Source organism: Notolepis coatsorum (assembly GCF_963971535.1).
Source record: "Notolepis coatsorum genome assembly, chromosome: 18".
In the NCBI taxonomy this organism is placed as follows: domain Eukaryota; kingdom Metazoa; phylum Chordata; class Actinopteri; order Aulopiformes; family Paralepididae; genus Notolepis; species Notolepis coatsorum.
The window spans coordinates 16,126,924-16,143,804 of record NC_140182.1 but is presented as its reverse complement, the minus strand read 5'-3'; the positions used below and the strand labels follow the sequence as shown (position 1 = coordinate 16,143,804).

General features: G+C 44.5%; 1 protein-coding gene across 1 annotated transcript; it reads right to left on the bottom strand.

Annotated features, from left to right (window-relative positions):
• Positions 1 to 407: 407 nt before the first annotated feature.
• Positions 408 to 16,652, bottom strand: cdhr5b (cadherin-related family member 5b; the record flags this gene model as incomplete). Its single annotated transcript, XM_084335073.1, has 7 exons — positions 408 to 989; positions 1,186 to 1,355; positions 1,556 to 1,738; positions 6,474 to 6,618; positions 12,430 to 12,615; positions 13,857 to 13,958; positions 16,551 to 16,652. 7 exons carry the CDS (start codon positions 16,650 to 16,652, stop codon positions 408 to 410), a joined length of 1,470 nt encoding a protein of 489 aa, XP_084191199.1.
• Positions 16,653 to 16,881: the final 229 nt, after the last annotated feature.

Sequence of the window (16,881 nt, the reverse complement as noted above, 5' to 3'; positions counted from 1 at the left end):
TGGATTGCCATAGTGTAACCTTACTGTAGCAAACAAAATGAGAAAATATTGCACTTTTTATTCATCAAGGCCACCTAATAATCCCTTCCCCTTATTATTATTATTATTATTATTATTATTATTATTATTATTATTATTATTATTATTATTAGTATTATTATTATTATTATCAGTTGGCCATGTTGCAGTAGAAATAGAGGGATGACTGATACTGATTAATCGGTTGGCCGTGCTTCAGTAGACACATGACTGATATTTTCCAGAAAGTCATAACCGCTGATAACCATCAGCGGTTTCTATTACAGGAGATTTTCATTGCACATTACGTCACTACTGTAAAAATGGCAGAGAGGTGTCGGGTGCCATAAAACAAGTCTTTATTTTTCTCCTTTGACTCCTTCCGCTTCTCACAGACCAGTTTGTTCCTGGTCATCCTCAGAATCCAGTGCCGGGTCGTGTATCTTGACCCCCAGTCCACTGTCCATGTCAGTGTCAGCAAAGAAAACCTTTGGCTTTGACGTTGGCGAGTTATCCTCTTCATCTTCCTCCCTGTCACTAGAGGATCCTTCCTCCTCCTCATTCTCTTCTTCCTCATCCTCATCATCTCTGTCTCGCTCGTCGTTGCCCGGGATGATGACCACGTCCTCCTTGGCGTTGGGGTCGATGTCCTCCTTGAACCAGACGGACTTGTAGCCCTCCTCCACGCGTCTCTCCTTCGTCAGGATGGGCTTGACCTCCTTCTCGCTGTCGACCTTGTCAGAGTCTGCCAGGCTCGTGACGTCACTCAGGAGGGTGTGCAGGGCAGCCCTGGACTTCAGAATGGTCTCCTCGAGGGGGATGCCGCCGGCCCTCGTCCCTCCCTCACTGCCGAGGCTCATGTCCGCCTGCCCTTTGCCCCCGGAGCCCATGCTGCCTGTGTCTTCGTCGTTTTGGAAGCCGTCGTTGGTGTACTGGACACCCTCCTTCAAACCGCCTGGACCTCGGCCCAGCTGGACAGGGAGAGAATGTGAGGACATACAAAAGAAAGACAAAGAATTATAGTCAAGCGTAATGAGTCATTCCAGCTGACAAATAGATCATCCTCAGTGCACTTTCATTAAAGCTTGACCGGTTTCTGAAGAAATGACAGGCGTACAACGCAGAACACTTTGGATGCATTGATACCCTTCAGAAGGTTGGACTCACAGAGCTTCGGAAGACGCTGGCCTCTGAGATCTTCCTCCAGTCTGCCTTTCCCGTCCGGATGCGATGGACCAGGAGCCCAATGACCGCCGTGCAGACGACCAGGAGGACAGCCAGGCTGGCGCCGACCGCGGCCATGTCCTCTGGCCCGTAGTCGCCGGATCTGACAGGGACTGCGGTGTCAAAGGGTCGCCGAAGAGGTTAAACAGGTTCGACAGACTTTACTGAACGGGGAGAAGTTTAGCTCTCGGGAGGTTCACAGCAAAGATTCTCAAAAAGACACGGAGCATTGCACGCTGATCGATTTCGGATTGCTTTTTGCAGTTTGTTTGGTATGATTTGTGAGAAAGCCCAAAAAAGGAAAGAGACTTACCACCTGTGGGAGGGCCTGCCGTGCTGGTAGTGGTGGGGCTTTCCGGAGTGCCTGTGCTGGGATCAGTAGAGGGGAGAACTGTCCCGTTGGTAGTAGCGGGGGTGGCACTGGTAATTTCTATGGGAGTGGTGGACTCCAGAGTGGATGCCATGACGGTGGTGTTTGGGGCCATGGTGGTGAGTCCTGGGAGGAGAACACACTGGTCGCTGGGGTGCCTTATGACCTTCCAGGGTGGCAAGGACATTGTTGACGCAATCTCTCTGGACGTTGTTGCCCTCTGCTTACCCGTTACACTTATCTAATGATCTTCCTTATTCTTTCTCCCCGATCTATTATTTTTGTATCTTACCAATCATCAGTTGCACATTTCAATACCTAGCACACGCCTGACCATCCTTGTTGGGGGGGATCTCTCATTCAATACTCATAGAATAGAATAGAAATCCTTTATTAATCCAGAGGGAAATTCGGCTGAGGTTTCTTCCCTTTTTGTTTGTTTTTGTGGGAGTTTTTCCTCCTCTTCATCGAGGGTTAACGTCAGGCAGTGTCCTTGGGCTTGTGGGCTTGTGACGCCCAATGAGACATGTATTATTTATGATATTAGGCAGTACAAATAAAAAAAGAAAATTTGATCCACTTTTTCTCCCATTTTCTATATTTTTCTCCCATCCCAATTTCGTATCATCCAATTCAACCCTCCCCTGTCACGAACGCTGTTTCTTGCCTCCCACAAGCCGGCTGCAATGTGGACTAAGTCATACATAGCACAAGTCCCCTCCGGTACTTGAGGTAACAGCAGTCGCATCTTTTCACCTGCGCAGCTCGATCTCTCAGTGGCGAGGAGTAACGCGTGGGAGGCTCACGCTGCCCCCGACACTTCCTGATTCTACTGCGCAGGCGCACCAACCGACCTGTAGGAGTTGCTGTCCACAACGCCCGATCCCCACCCATCAGTTTCCCACCCCCTAATACGGCCAATGTGTATTAGTACGGACAACCAGCTAAACTGAAAGCAAATGTGGAGCGCTGGGCTCGAACAGGCGAGCCCAGCGTCTCCAGATTTCGTGGCGAGCGCCTTGCCCACTACGCCACGTAGCCGCCCGGGCAGTACAAATACATTTGACTCGACTCGTTCGTATCTAAAAAAGTCAGTGAGGTTTGGAGGAATGTAACTGCAAAAATCCAATGCGATGTAATCACCATGCACCCTTCGTCCTAAAGTGCATCGCTTGCATGTTAGCATGTTATTAGCGAAGAGCAATAGCAGGCGCACCAGCGTGAATTTATTAATATTAATATTAATATTTGTAGCTTTACCATCCTACCTGCTGTTACCTCTACTGTGAGATTCGCTGTAGCCGATTCTCCATTGGACGGGTCAACTGCCTCCACCTTATAATTGTGCAGGCAAAATTTAGTGTTCAGCAAAAAGATTAAAATGTATAACTCGGGGGGGGGGGGGGGGGGGGGGGGGGTTGTCACTTCTGTAATTCACAAGTGGATTGTAAACTCACTTGTAAGGAAACCGGACCGTCTGGAAGATCGCTCGTCATGAATAAGTAGCCATCTAGGACAGAGAAAGCGCTGCTCCCGTGGATCTCATACGTGATGCCGGGATTCCGACCCTGAAGGAAGAGGAGTCAGTACTGTGGCCTCGTCAAGTGGATAGAGAACGGTAGGTGAATAGTCACAATGTACGTCGGTGAAGACCGGACCCGCCGTCACGGTTCAAATACAAACAAATTCAAAAGGTCCACACAAGAGCAATATCAATCAATAAGAATATGTATTGAATTAAGGCAAAAATCCAATTTTCCATAAGCAAGAGAATGGCCATAGGCAGTCCGGTGGTCAAAAACACAAAACAGGCTAAACCATAAATATTGATTATCACCGACAGAGAAAGGGGATTGTTCAATACTCAGGGTAGTCGTCCGGTCCAGGGTCAGTACACAAGGGAGAATCTCAGCCAGTCCAGGGTCCAGTACACAAAGAACACCTACTTGCTCTCACCTCTCACTACCTCTCACCGTCACAACTTTGAATACTTAGGGGTAGGGCCAAGGGGAGAATTGGGACGCTGCCTTAATCTCTCTCTTTCTCAACAACACCACTCCAACCCCTTACTCCGTTCAACTTACTCCTGACTAACCAAGTGGCTTTGTAGTGTGTGTGTCTGGGGTGTGTGTGTACGTGAGATGTGTGTGAACTAATTATGTGCAGGTGTACTATATCAGTACTAATCAGCTAGTGTGTGTGTCGGGAGTGTGTGCATGTAAGGTGAGTGTGACTAAATGCTGTGCAGGTGTGTTCTATCAGTACTAATCAGCTACCTAAGGCCATGGTTACACTGGGGGATACAGCAACGTTTTTGTTGCTGAATGATTACGTTTGCTGTCCAAGTTAAAAAGAAACGCCGTTTTGGCAGGAAATGCGTTGTCCTACTGGCAACCCTGAAAAGGTGTTTCCGTTTTAGATACTCGCCAAAACTCGCAGACAATGGTGCCATGTAATCTGCGTGAGCCGGATACGGAGCCGCTGTTGCTCAACGCCCACTGTTATAATGGCATATACCAATCACGTTAGCACGTAAGCTAACAAACTTTGCTGCTAGCCACAATGCTATACTGTTATACTGGCATATCACAATCACGTTAGCACGTAAGCTAACAAAATCGGCGACGATCTTTTTGTGAGACTAAACTCCGCTCTTGGTGGTCAATTGTGTTGATGTTAGTTTTGTTTCATCAACAAATGAGAGGCAGAACACACAGTGAATGTATCCGTTTTGTTTATTGCACTTTTATTGCACTTTCTTTGCTGAAAAATAAATGCTACGTTGGCTAAATGGCTCATGCAAGGCATTTAAAGATGGTGGATTGTTGATTTTGAGCAGGAAGTGTATTGGCACATTCAACTTTTCTGATTGGTTGAAAATTACCTTCATGTTTGAACTACATCGCCACCTACTGCCACCTACTGCTTTGGCATTGTACTACATGTATATACATCACTGTGCTCAGGAGGCAAAAACTATGTCTAACTTGCCTGCCATTACGTTGCGTTCTGAAAAGCGAAACTGACCCTGAAAACGAAACGAAAACTGGCCGTTAGTGTAACCGCAGCCTAAGTGACGGATATATCTCCCATCGTTCACATATCCAAAGGAAGGGGGAGGAGATCTGTCATAATACGTATATATAAATAAATGAGTATTACTGAGTAATAATGCTAATCAGATGTATGTACAGTGTTATGGTATTATTATGTACAGTGATACAGAAATAAAAAATAAACACTGGTAGTAAGTCATACTGGCCAGCAGTATTTATGTAAAGGATATGTAAGATATAGTATCTACAGGTATGTAAAAAGGGTTATATGCAGGTATATAGAGACAGATGTGGATAAATCTATATACGGTAAACAGTACATACTATATATATAATACACAATAAAGCATGTGTAATACAATACCATAGTCATGTACATACTATAGCCTAATGCAGGGGTCGGCAACCTGCGGCTCCGGAGCTCTTTAGCCAATCAGCTGCGGCTCCCTGGTCCAAAAATATATATATATATATTTTTTATCTCTTATTTTGGAGATCGATGTCATACTGTGACACTGAAATGAAAAAATATTTCATCGACTAAAATATTTAGTCAACTAAAATATTTCATCAACTAAAATATACAGTACGTCGCACCCCGCGCCTCTCCCTGCCGTCTGCACGTGGCTAATCTTGAGTTTCGCGACCCCCCAGTAAGCTAACCATGGACAAATCCAAAAAAAGGAAAGTCTGAGGAAAATAGAGGGTTTAATTCAGCGTGGACAGATTAATTTGCTTTCACGACTAACGATGCAGGCTTACCTGTATGCCTGATATGTGGTGAGAAATTTGCGAACAACAAAAAATGTACTTTTTATTTGCTAGATTTTCCACAAATAAGGGAAGGACTCAAATAGAGCTGCATAGTTCAGGGTTTTATTTCAAAGTAGGCCTACAGATGCCAGTGTTTTTCCTTCTCTTCTGTGTTTTATTTCAAAGTAGGTCTACACATGGTAGTCTTTTTTCAAAGTGGACTACTTTTTATTTTATAAATGTTCCACAAATAAGGGAAGGATTCAAATATACCTGAATAATTCAGGGTTTTATTTAAAAATAGGTCTACACAGCCAGTCCTTTTTCTCCTCTTCATAAGAGTTTGAGGTTTTCCTTTGTTATAACAGGTAAAAACAGAAATAAAAAGTCAACATTTTTCTTTTTGTTGCTTTATAATTCCATTAATGCAACAAACTGTGTGCTATAAGTATAAAGTATAATAAATCGCAAATTACTTTGGGTATGCAATTGTCAGGCGTTTTATGCTAAATGTGGGGTATGCTTGGGGATAACTATATATAAAACGTTATACACTGTGTTATCTTCATTTTAAGGGTAAATTGGTTTTGCGGCTCCAGAGGAAAAAAATGGCTCTTTTGATAGTAAAGGTTGCTGACCCCTGGCCTAATGTATATTCTTTTTATACAATGGCATGCACATTTCTTGATTCTGATTGGCTGAAACACTTTTTGACCTACTTTTTCTGCGGATGGTTTTGTGAATAAATCTCCATTATGCTTCAATTACTGTGTGTTTATTGTATAGCAATAAGGTTGGATGAATTCGGCCATTGTATAAAAGACATTACATCACTTGAAGTCGTGTGTTATACGAATTAGATCATGCATAGGGGGGGTCTAACGACCCTCGGCTGCGCCTCGGGCCTAACAACCACCCCTAGCCATGGTCTAATTCGTATAACACACTCCTGCTCGTGATGTAATGCTTAAGTGCAGCCTATATGTAAATAATTTGTACCTGTGGAAAGTCTTCATCCATAGCCTGGATCCGGAGTGCTTGGTTGTCTTGACTTGGGTCCAGAGCCATGGCGCCCACTGCTGTGACCAGGCCTTCGTATAGCGTCTTCTCAAAGCGCGGCGGGTGGTCACTCTTGACCACAGTTGTGATTGTGACCGTTGCAGTGGCATGCCGATTGCTGTTGCTCTTTTGTACCGCCTGGGAAGTAGAGTAGAATAGAGTAGAAACAATGATTCAATTTGATTCCGATGCTTAAAGGGATATTTCACATCAGTAGAACTGACCTCTATCTCTAAAGTCATCTACAAGTAAGCTGGTGATCACCGGTGCTGCCCCCTGTCGTTCATTGTCAACACCACCGTTCCTCCCAGGCGTCAGGCTCCTCATTCACTTCCATTCAGCAATATTAGCAATATTATTCTGTGTAATGTGTTTTTCTGTGTCAGATGTACTTTTAATTTTTTATTTATTTAAAAAAAAACGTGCTAATGTTGGCATTTTTAAATGATCAGTAAAGGACGTATTTCTCACTTGAGGTGTAGTTTGACCAACTGTCAACTTCTCACAGAATGTTTAGGCTCTTTCTTCCAGCAAGACAACAACAGGTAACCATGGTAACCACTCCCCAAATATTCCACACAAGGCATACAACAAATTGACCAGATCTGCTTTCATTTTTCAAAGCTAATACATCTGTAAAGTGCCAAAACAAAAACATGTATACCTTTGACTTAGAATGGTCTGCTTTAAGAGATAGGAGTACAGTCACATACCAGGAAGATGCACACACACACATATGAGGCATGTACACATGCTTACGTGATACACGTACCCACATACATGTGTTGGAGACATGCGTGCATGCATGTTATCATGCACAACTGCATGTGTCTGGGGCGCTTTCTCTCACATGCAATATGGAGAAGGGTGGCATCCCGATAGAGGATGCAGCACATACCTGCTCTAAGGTAGATCGGTCTACATACAAGGTATATATATCAGGGATGTATACGCATAATGTATAGTATAGTATGTTTCTTTTTTCGTAAGTATTTTTTTATTTTCCATGTCAGTTGTTAATGTATTTGTATGAGTCCTTTACATGTTTTGTATGTTCTTACAAAAAAGAAAAAGGCAAATCCTGGAAATTGCATATGATGATGTGGAAAGAGATGTTCTGAATATTGGAGAGATTTGTGCAAAAAATATCAAAAAAAAAAAAAAAAAAAAAAATGGTCTGCTTTATTGAAATCTGCACAGCAGTAGCTTGTTTATACTTCAGAAGTATAGATATTTAGACTATAGGTCTTCAAAGTGCATGGAAGTGAATGAGGAGCCTGACACCTGGGAGGAACGGTGTTGACAGCGGACGACGAGGACAACAGTGGTCGCTATGGTTACTTGTAACGTTAGATGACTTTAGAGAGAGGTAAGACTGCTGGAACTCCTACTAAAATGAAATATTCCTCTAAGGCAAAGATTTGATGCATCATAAAACCTTACATGATCTGTACCGTTCAGTTTGATGTAATTATTCCGTTTGAAACTTTAAAAAAAAAAGTATATGAATTTGATGGCACTGATACAAAACCTGATGAAGTTATTACTTTGCACCATAATAATCATACAGACATAATCTTATGTCTATGAATTGATTAATTACATAAATACGAGTTTTGGTTCATTTGAATCCAAATTTACAGATTGATGCATTTTAATCTCCACATTCGTATAGATTAATTTATTATTATTATAACTTTTTTATGTATTTATTTTTTTACAGCCCAAGAAGAGAGTAGACATTTGTCTTGAATGGTATCCCCTTGACAATTTATTTACTTCATTTGAATTTACTTCAAATGGCTTTAACTCAGGGGCAATAGAGTTAAGTTAGTACTGAATGAGCCAAAGATCTATTCAAATGTTTCACAGCAACAAGCTACAGTATTTCTATGTGATTAAAGCAACAGTGTGTCACCGCCTTGGCGCTGATGAGTGCGTTCACGTGGTTCGTTTTCCACGTTTTTCAGTAACATTTCTTTACCAACACCGTCAGCGTGTTTGGACCTGGGACCTCCGCCGGTTTCACCATCGTAATGTTCCCATTGTCAGGATCGATTGCAAACACACCTGCGTTATTTCCTGGAAAACACATGTAAGGAAGCAGTGGTTATAGGGGGCTCTCAGAGGGCCTCTCTGTCCTGCGCTCTCGAGACACGGAACATCCCTTATGTCGTCACGACGGATCTCCATGATCAATATAGGTTTAATAGTGAAACACATAGTAAAAAGCAGGGGCGTGCACAGACGATTTGGGGCAGGGGCTCAAGGGGGGGGGTATATTGTTTTTGTGGATAGTAGTATACATTTCCGTCTTCATTTTTGGAAAATGATAAGGTATATTTCTTCGTGGATAGTAGTATACATTTCCATCTTAATAATTATATAATTATAGTATTATAGGATAGCAGTATACATTTACGTCTTCATGATAGAAAATTAAAAAAAATATTTAATTTGATTTAAAAAGGAAATTTGAAGGGGCACTTGGGGCAAAAGGGCAGGGGCTCAAGCCTCCCTTCGGCCCCATCTGTGCACGCCACTGGTACAACGTACATATAGATGAAATGAGCTTGGAGTGCTCTCATCGTGGCCGCTGGGAGACACTGAGGGAGACGAGGGGACACTGGGCGACCACGGGCACGATGGATCTGCTCTACGCCGTCCTCAGTTGACCTACGGCGTCTAACCAGGCCCGCTCTACTTCAACTGGAGCCGAGTGGTTCTCCTGCCCCCTGGGGAGTGTGGTGCTCCTGCCCCCTGGGGAGTGTGGTGCTCCTGCCCCCTGGGGAGTGTGGTGCTCCTGCCCCATGGGGAGTGTGGTGCTCCTGCCCCCTGGGGAGTGTGGTGCTCCTGCCCCCTGGGGAGTGTGGTGCTCCTGCCCCCTGGGGAGTGTGGTGCTCCTGCCCCCTGGGGAGTGTGGTGCTCCTGCCCCTTGGGGAGTGTGGTGCTCCTGCCCCCTGGGGAGTGTGGTGCTCCTGCCCCCTGGGGAGTGTGGTGCTCCTGCCCCCTGGGGAGTGTGGTGCTCCTGCCCCCTGGGGAGTGTGGTGCTCCTGGGGAGTGTGGTGCTCCTGCCCCCTGGGGAGTGTGGTGCTCCTGCCCCCTGGGAGTGTGGTTCTCCTGCCCCCTGGGGAGTGTGGTGCTCCTGGGGAGTGTGGTGCTCCTGCCCCCCTGGGGAGTGTGGTGCTCCTGGGGAGTGTGGTGCTCCTGCCCCCCTGGGGAGTGTGGTGCTCCTGCCCCCTGGGGAGTGTGGTGCTCCTGCCCCCTGGGGAGTGTGGTGCTCCTGCCCCCTGGGGAGTGTGGTGCTCCTGCCCCCTGGGGAGTGTGGTGCTCCTGCCCCCTGGGGAGTGTGGTGCTCCTGCCCCCTGGGGAGTGTGGTGCTCCTGCCCCCTGGGGAGTGTGGTGCTCCTGCCCCCTGGGGAGTGTGGTGCTCCTGCCCCCTGGGGAGTGTGGTGCTCCTGCCCCCTGGGGAGTGTGGTGCTCCTGCCCCCTGGGGAGTGTGGTGCTCCTGCCCCCTGGGGAGTGTGGTGCTCCTGCCCCCTGGGGAGTGTCGTGCTCCTGCCCCCTGGGGAGTGTGGTGCTCCTGCCCCCTGGGGAGTGTGGTGCTCCTGCCCCCTGGGGAGTGTGGTGCTCCTGCCCCCTGGGGAGTGTGGTGCTCCTGCCCCCTGGGGAGTGTCGTGCTCCTGCCCCCTGGGGAGTGTGGTGCTCCTGCCCCCTGGGGAGTGTGGTGCTCCTGCCCCCTGGGGAGTGTGGTGCTCCTGCCCCCTGGGGAGTGTGGTGCTCCTGCCCCCTGGGGAGTGTGGTGCTCCTGCCCCCTGGGGAGTGTGGTGCTCCTGCCCCCTGGGGAGTGTGGTGCTCCTGCCCCCTGGGGAGTGTGGTGCTCCTGCCCCCTGGGGAGTGTGGTGCTCCTGCCCCCTGGGGAGTGTGGTGCTCCTGCCCCCTGGGGAGTGTGGTGCTCCTGCCCCCTGGGGAGTGTGGTGCTCCTGCCCCCTGGGAGTGTGGTGCTCCTGCCCCCTGGGGAGTGTGGTGCTCCTGCCCCCCTGGGGAGTGTGTGACTTTGAGACTTTGAGCTCTGAGCCTTGACTTTAAACCTTCATCTTATTTTTCATACCAGCGCTTGTATTCATTCCTATGCTTTTTAGTAGGGATGCTCGATATTGGCTTTTTTACCGATACCGATATACCGATATTATCCAACTCTTAATTTCCGATACCGATATCAACCGATACCGATATATGCAGGGTTCCGCCCCCAAAAACGGAATAATTTCAGGTAATTAACATTACATATCTCTTGTTGTGGAATTAACACAACATTATGCATACATTTGACAATAAATAAAATCAGAATTTTACTTGCTTGCCTGGGTAAATAAAGATTATAGAAACGACGATATAAAACCGATACCGATATTTTCCGATATCACATTTTAATGCCAATATCGGTAGGCCGATAATATCGGACATCTCTACTTTTTAGTTTTTAGCTCTATTATTATTATTTTAATATTCAAATGTTCTTATATACTTTAGATACTATTGCTACTATGTATGTATGTATATGTGTTTTATTACATGTATATATTATATACATACACACATACCAATTATTTGCTTGTTCTATTCTTCATCCATCTATCATCCATTGCAACACTATAATATCAGACGTCCTGTTGGGGGGGACCCCCTTTGAACGGCCCGTCTGAGGCTTCTCTCCACCAATGGCGCCTGTGGTGCTTTTTTAACCTACTGCTAGGTGTTAGGGAGTCGTTCCTTATCTTCATTGGGGAACGTCTCTGGGGGTGTTGCAAACGTGGATTTTATGGTGTTTTCTTCTGTTCTGGATCTATTGTGACGTTTCTTCTTGATCTGTGAAGCCCATGGGGGCAATTCGTTGTGATTTCGGGCTATACAAATACATTTGATTTGATTTGATTTAATAGGACTAAGGTTGAAAATGTACAAAGTGTCCAGTTAAACCTGAATGAATGAATGAATGAATGAATGAATGAATGAACGAACGAATGAATGCATGCATGAATGAATGAATGAATGAATGAATGAATGAATGAATGAATGAACACTTTATTTAACAGATTGCAGAATGGGTACAATACAGTACGGCTCAATACACACAATTGTTAAGGGGATGCAGACCAGAGAAAGACGTTTGTCTTGTTTACATCAGGGTCCCCCATTTTCAATTCATATAGACATTTATTACATACACAACATACATGACCTGGACACATGCTCTAGCTATCTTAGGGTTAAAATATATATATATATATATATATATATCCTGATCAGTGTGGTTTTGTTCATAAGAGCAACTTACCACTCAGAAATCCATACGTTATTTGATCATTTATGGAAGAGTCCCCATCAATGGCGTAGAGTGGCGCCGGCTTCAGTGGTAAGGGGCCGACCTGCGAAAAGACACAGCCAGTGATGTGACGACGCTAACCAATGCCGTTTTGAGACCCTGACTTGGGATAAGATCGTTTAAAGGAACAAGCAGCATTTTGGGAAATTAGCTTACTGTCTTCTCCAGAGAGAGACAAGAAGATAGATACCAGGCAGTTTCCTCGCTGTGCGTTCAGTAGAAAGCTATCTGGCTGCATGTTAGCCTAGCTTAGCACAATGAATGGAAGCGGGCATGGCCGGTTAGCCTTCGGGAGAGGTGTTGGTTGGACAATGCCTAGGCTAACCGGCCATGTCCGCTTCCATTCATTGTGCTAAGCTAGGCTAACATGCAGCCAGATAGCTTTCTACTGAACGCACAGAGAGGAAATTGGTATCTATCTTCGTGTCTCTCTCTGGAGAAGACGGTAAGCTAATTTCCCAAAATGTTGGCGTGTTATTTTAAGTTGAGAAAGATGCATTATGTTCAAGATCATCAGGTTGTGTGTATTTCTTCTGTTGTTGACAGAATGGGAAGGAACGCACCGCCATCTCCTTTAAGTTGACCACGCCCGTGTAGCCCGGGGACACGCAAATGGCCGAGACACCGACGGAGGACCTGTTGCACGGCTGGAACCACGGTGGTCGGTTGTCCACATCCTTGATGGTGACCAGGATGGTGGCTGTGCCGGTGAATGACGGCTCGTCCGGTGGATTTGCCGTGGCCGTATCCTAAAAGGAAGAAATCGTAATCGTTATAATCATAATCGTCCACAGAAATATGTTACACACACACACACACGCACGCACGCACGCACGCACGCACGCACGCACGCACGCACGCACGCACGCACGCACGCACGCACGCACGCACGCACGCACACACACACACACACACACACACACACACACACACACACACACACACACACACACACACACACACACACACACACACACACACACACACACACACACACACACACACACACACACACACACACACACACACACACACACACACACACGAACACACACACAAAACAACTATTCACTACTATGAGTATCCAAAAAAACAAGAGGACCAGGGCACTCTTCCCTTTAGATTAAAATGCCTTTATTGATGTGGCATTCTTCTAATGAACAACCCTAAACCACGTGCCGGCGCAATGGCTAGGCTGCCCATATTTGGGCTTCCGCTTCCAGGCGCACCTGCAGCTAGTAGGCCATCAAGACCAGCTAGCCAATCACAATGGGATGCGCGTTTTGAGGAAAGTGAGGAAATAGGGGGCAGTGGACACACTCTCTCACAAAAGGGGCGAGGAGACAGACCGGTAAGCGGAGAAGCTGTCCGGCAGACAGAAGGATTTAAGTAAGTTAGATAAATTAGAGTGTTTGTGTTTGATAAAGCAAACTATTATTTTTGGAACGACAACTGGTATGTCTGCTGTTTTATTCTGCAACCCCTACAGACGTATCTGGCTGTGTGTCAACTTGTCAGCAGTAAATAACCGCACCAGGATAGCTTGGCTTAGCAAGTAGCTAATCAGATGTTGCCGCTCTTGGGATTTGGTACACACCCACATTCAAAACCGCTCTTAAAGAGCACCTACGGGAGGCTGCAATTCGAAACTGGCCACCGTAAATGTCCAAACCCCCCCCACCCCCACCCCCTCCTAATAGACAGTCTCCTCCCCACCGCATGTATATATTCTCTCCCCGCCGTATGTATATTTCTCTCCCACCCACCCACCCCCTCCTAATGTACAGTCCCCTCCCCATCATATGTATATACTCTTGTCAGGATCTAGGGGTAACAGTACTGTATATTTGAATATCGTATATGTCACAAATGTAACAGTACTAAATACCTGAATGTCATGTATGTCCCTATGCCATTAATGTCATGTATGTTGTGTATGTCATAAATGTCACTATTTCAATCAATCAATCAATCTACAAGCAGTACTCACCCGCGCGTACAGCATCAGCGTCACACTTTTCACTGTGTCGTAGTCAATGAGGGTTTGCACGACAATATTCGGATTGGTTAATGATTGCAGGTCAAACACCGCCTGTTTGAATTGAAGAGAAGAAGCCGTTTCAGATCTATACCTGTCGCTTGAGAGTAGCCTACCTTGTAGACACAATAGTAGAGAGAATAAAGAGTAGCCTACCTTGTAGACACTATAGTAGAGATAATAAAGAGTAGCCTACCTTGTAGACACTAGAGAGAATAAAGAGTAGCCTACCTTGTAGACACTAGAGAGAATAAACAGTAGCCTACCTTGTAGACACTAGAGAGAGAATAAAGAGTAGCCTACCTTGTAGACACAATAGTAGAGAATAAAGAGTAGCCTACCTTGTAGACACAATAGTAGAGAGAATAAAGAGTAGCCTACCTTGTAGACACTAGAGAGAGAATAAAGAGTAGCCTACCTTGTAGACACTAGAGAGAATAAAGAGTAGCCTACCTTGTAGACACGAGAGAGAATAAAGAGTAGCCTACCTTGTAGACACTAGAGAAATAATAAAGAGTAGCCTACCTTGTAGACACTAGAGAGAATAAAGAGTAGCCTACCTTGTAGACACTAGAGAGAGAATAAAGAGTAGCCTACCTTGTAGACACTAGAGAGAGAATAAAGAGTAGCCTACCTTGTAGACACTAGAGAGAATAAAGAGTAGCCTGACTTGTACACACTAGTAGAGAGAATAAAGAGTAGCCTACCTTGTAGACACTAGCAGATAGAATAAATTGTGTCTCACCGGGATTGATGTTAGACTGTAATAGAGTCGAGGGTTCTCGTCTTTGTCCGTGGCTGGGAATTCGCCAACACTTGTGCCTGGACGTAACCACTTTCAAAAAGAGGTGACAAGCTGACATTGTCATTCATATTATGATGATGATGTTAATTAAAGTTTAGCAATTGTATTACATAATACTCTTACTGGTATGTCATAAATGTCTAGATGTAGCAGTACTGTCTATCTGTATGTCATGTATGTCATATATGTCCTGATGAATTGAAAATGGGGGACCCTGATGTAAACAAGACGAAGGTCTTTCTCTGGTCTGCATCCCCTTAACAATTGTGTGTATTGAGCTGTACTGTATTGTACCCATTCTGCAATCTGTTAATAAAGTTTTCAATCAATCAATCAATCAATCAAAACCACCACCACCACTACACTATTATTACTGCTACTACTTAGTTACTTACTATTAGAATGATAGGCCCATGCACTCACCTCCTCGACATCGATGCGGTATTCACTCGGTTCAAAGGCTGGCTCATTATCATTCACATCGGTTACAAGTACAATCATAATGACCTGGAGTGAAGATATATATATTTACAGTAGATTTTCTTTTTTATTTCACAAATTTTATTCCTTGTTATTTTTAATACTGATAAACAATCACAGTGTTCAACACATTTCAATAGCTATACTTACTGGTATGTGTGTAGCTGCCTGTTTGCAGAAAATATTCACTCGATAATCGGACGTGGTCTGCAAACAAAATGAACACGCTTAATAAACCACAATCTATACGTCCTCCACAATATGTCCTCACTATGAATTGAAAATGGGGGACCCTGATGTAAACAAGACAAACGTCTTTCTCTGGTCTATTGTACCCATTCTGCAATCTGTTAAATAAAGTTTTCATTCATTCATTCATTCATTCATTCCTTCATTCATTCATTCATTCATTCATTCATTCATTCATTCATTCATTCATTCATTCAATACGGATGCATTATAGTGACATCATCAATGGAATATCGGGTCAACACAGACCGAGAGCTTGTCCAAACATTCAGCCATTAATTTCAACAAATATCAATGCTACTTTATTTTTATTTTTATTTATTTTTTATTATTGCAAAACAAAAAATATTAAAAGTCAGTACTCAACACATAATCATAATGAAACTAACAGACAAGGTGGCTAAAATGACATGCAAGTACAGAACAGAAAAAAAAAAAAGTCTATAATAATATTTTAACGTATATAGTGTATATCCAACGAAATTACCAATTATACAAATGCCTTATACAGGATATACCCCTAATACCTATTTTCTAAAACCCTACACACATATGCTCCAGCTCGAACCCCCCCCTCCCGGACCCCTCCTTGGATAGTACCTCCATTATCCCTCACTCTAACCAGACACTACCATTATAAGCTAGCTTTTATTCTCTCCACCACTTCTAACCACATTGACATTTTGGATTCGTTGAGACCCAGAATTCTTGCTGTAGATATTTCTTGATAAATCACATCGAGATATGTAAGAGACCAAACCTTCCTGCACATTTTTTCCGGTTGAAACCAGCGTGATGCGATCAGTTTTTTAGCTACTGTGATACCCGATAAAACCAATCTCTTTAGCTGTGGATTTACTGCAAACTCAAAAACATCATTCAATAGTAATACAGAGGGGTGTACTGGTATATTCCAAGATACGAGTTTTGATAATTGATGGGTCACATCTTTCCAGAATGCCTTAACTGGTGGGCAGTCCCAATACATGTGCATAAATGTCCCTTCGTCTCCATTTGTACATTGGGAGCATTTTGAGTCTTGTTTAAGGCCCAATCAATGCTACTTTATATAGTGATGGAAAATAATAAATTTGCTTTTTAGTCGAGCTTACCTCACGGTCCAAAACAGATAATGCTACTATCTGAGTGTCGTTGACGATTCCAAAGGTGGTGTTCAGGGGGGGAACAACACTGACGGTCACCCCTTGTTGCATGGAGATTGTGGCGACAAGAGCCCCCACTGCGTTATTCTCTGCTATGTTTACATGGTAAGGGATGGTACATACTGTATTGGAGAGAAAAGTTATATGTCTGAGTTTAAAGCACAAACGTATAAAAGCACGGTTAACTTTGAGAAGGAATAGGAAAACTCTACAGATGAAAGTCAGATGTAATAATAACGCGCGCCATGCTCCCCGAAAACACCTATGTCATATCACACAC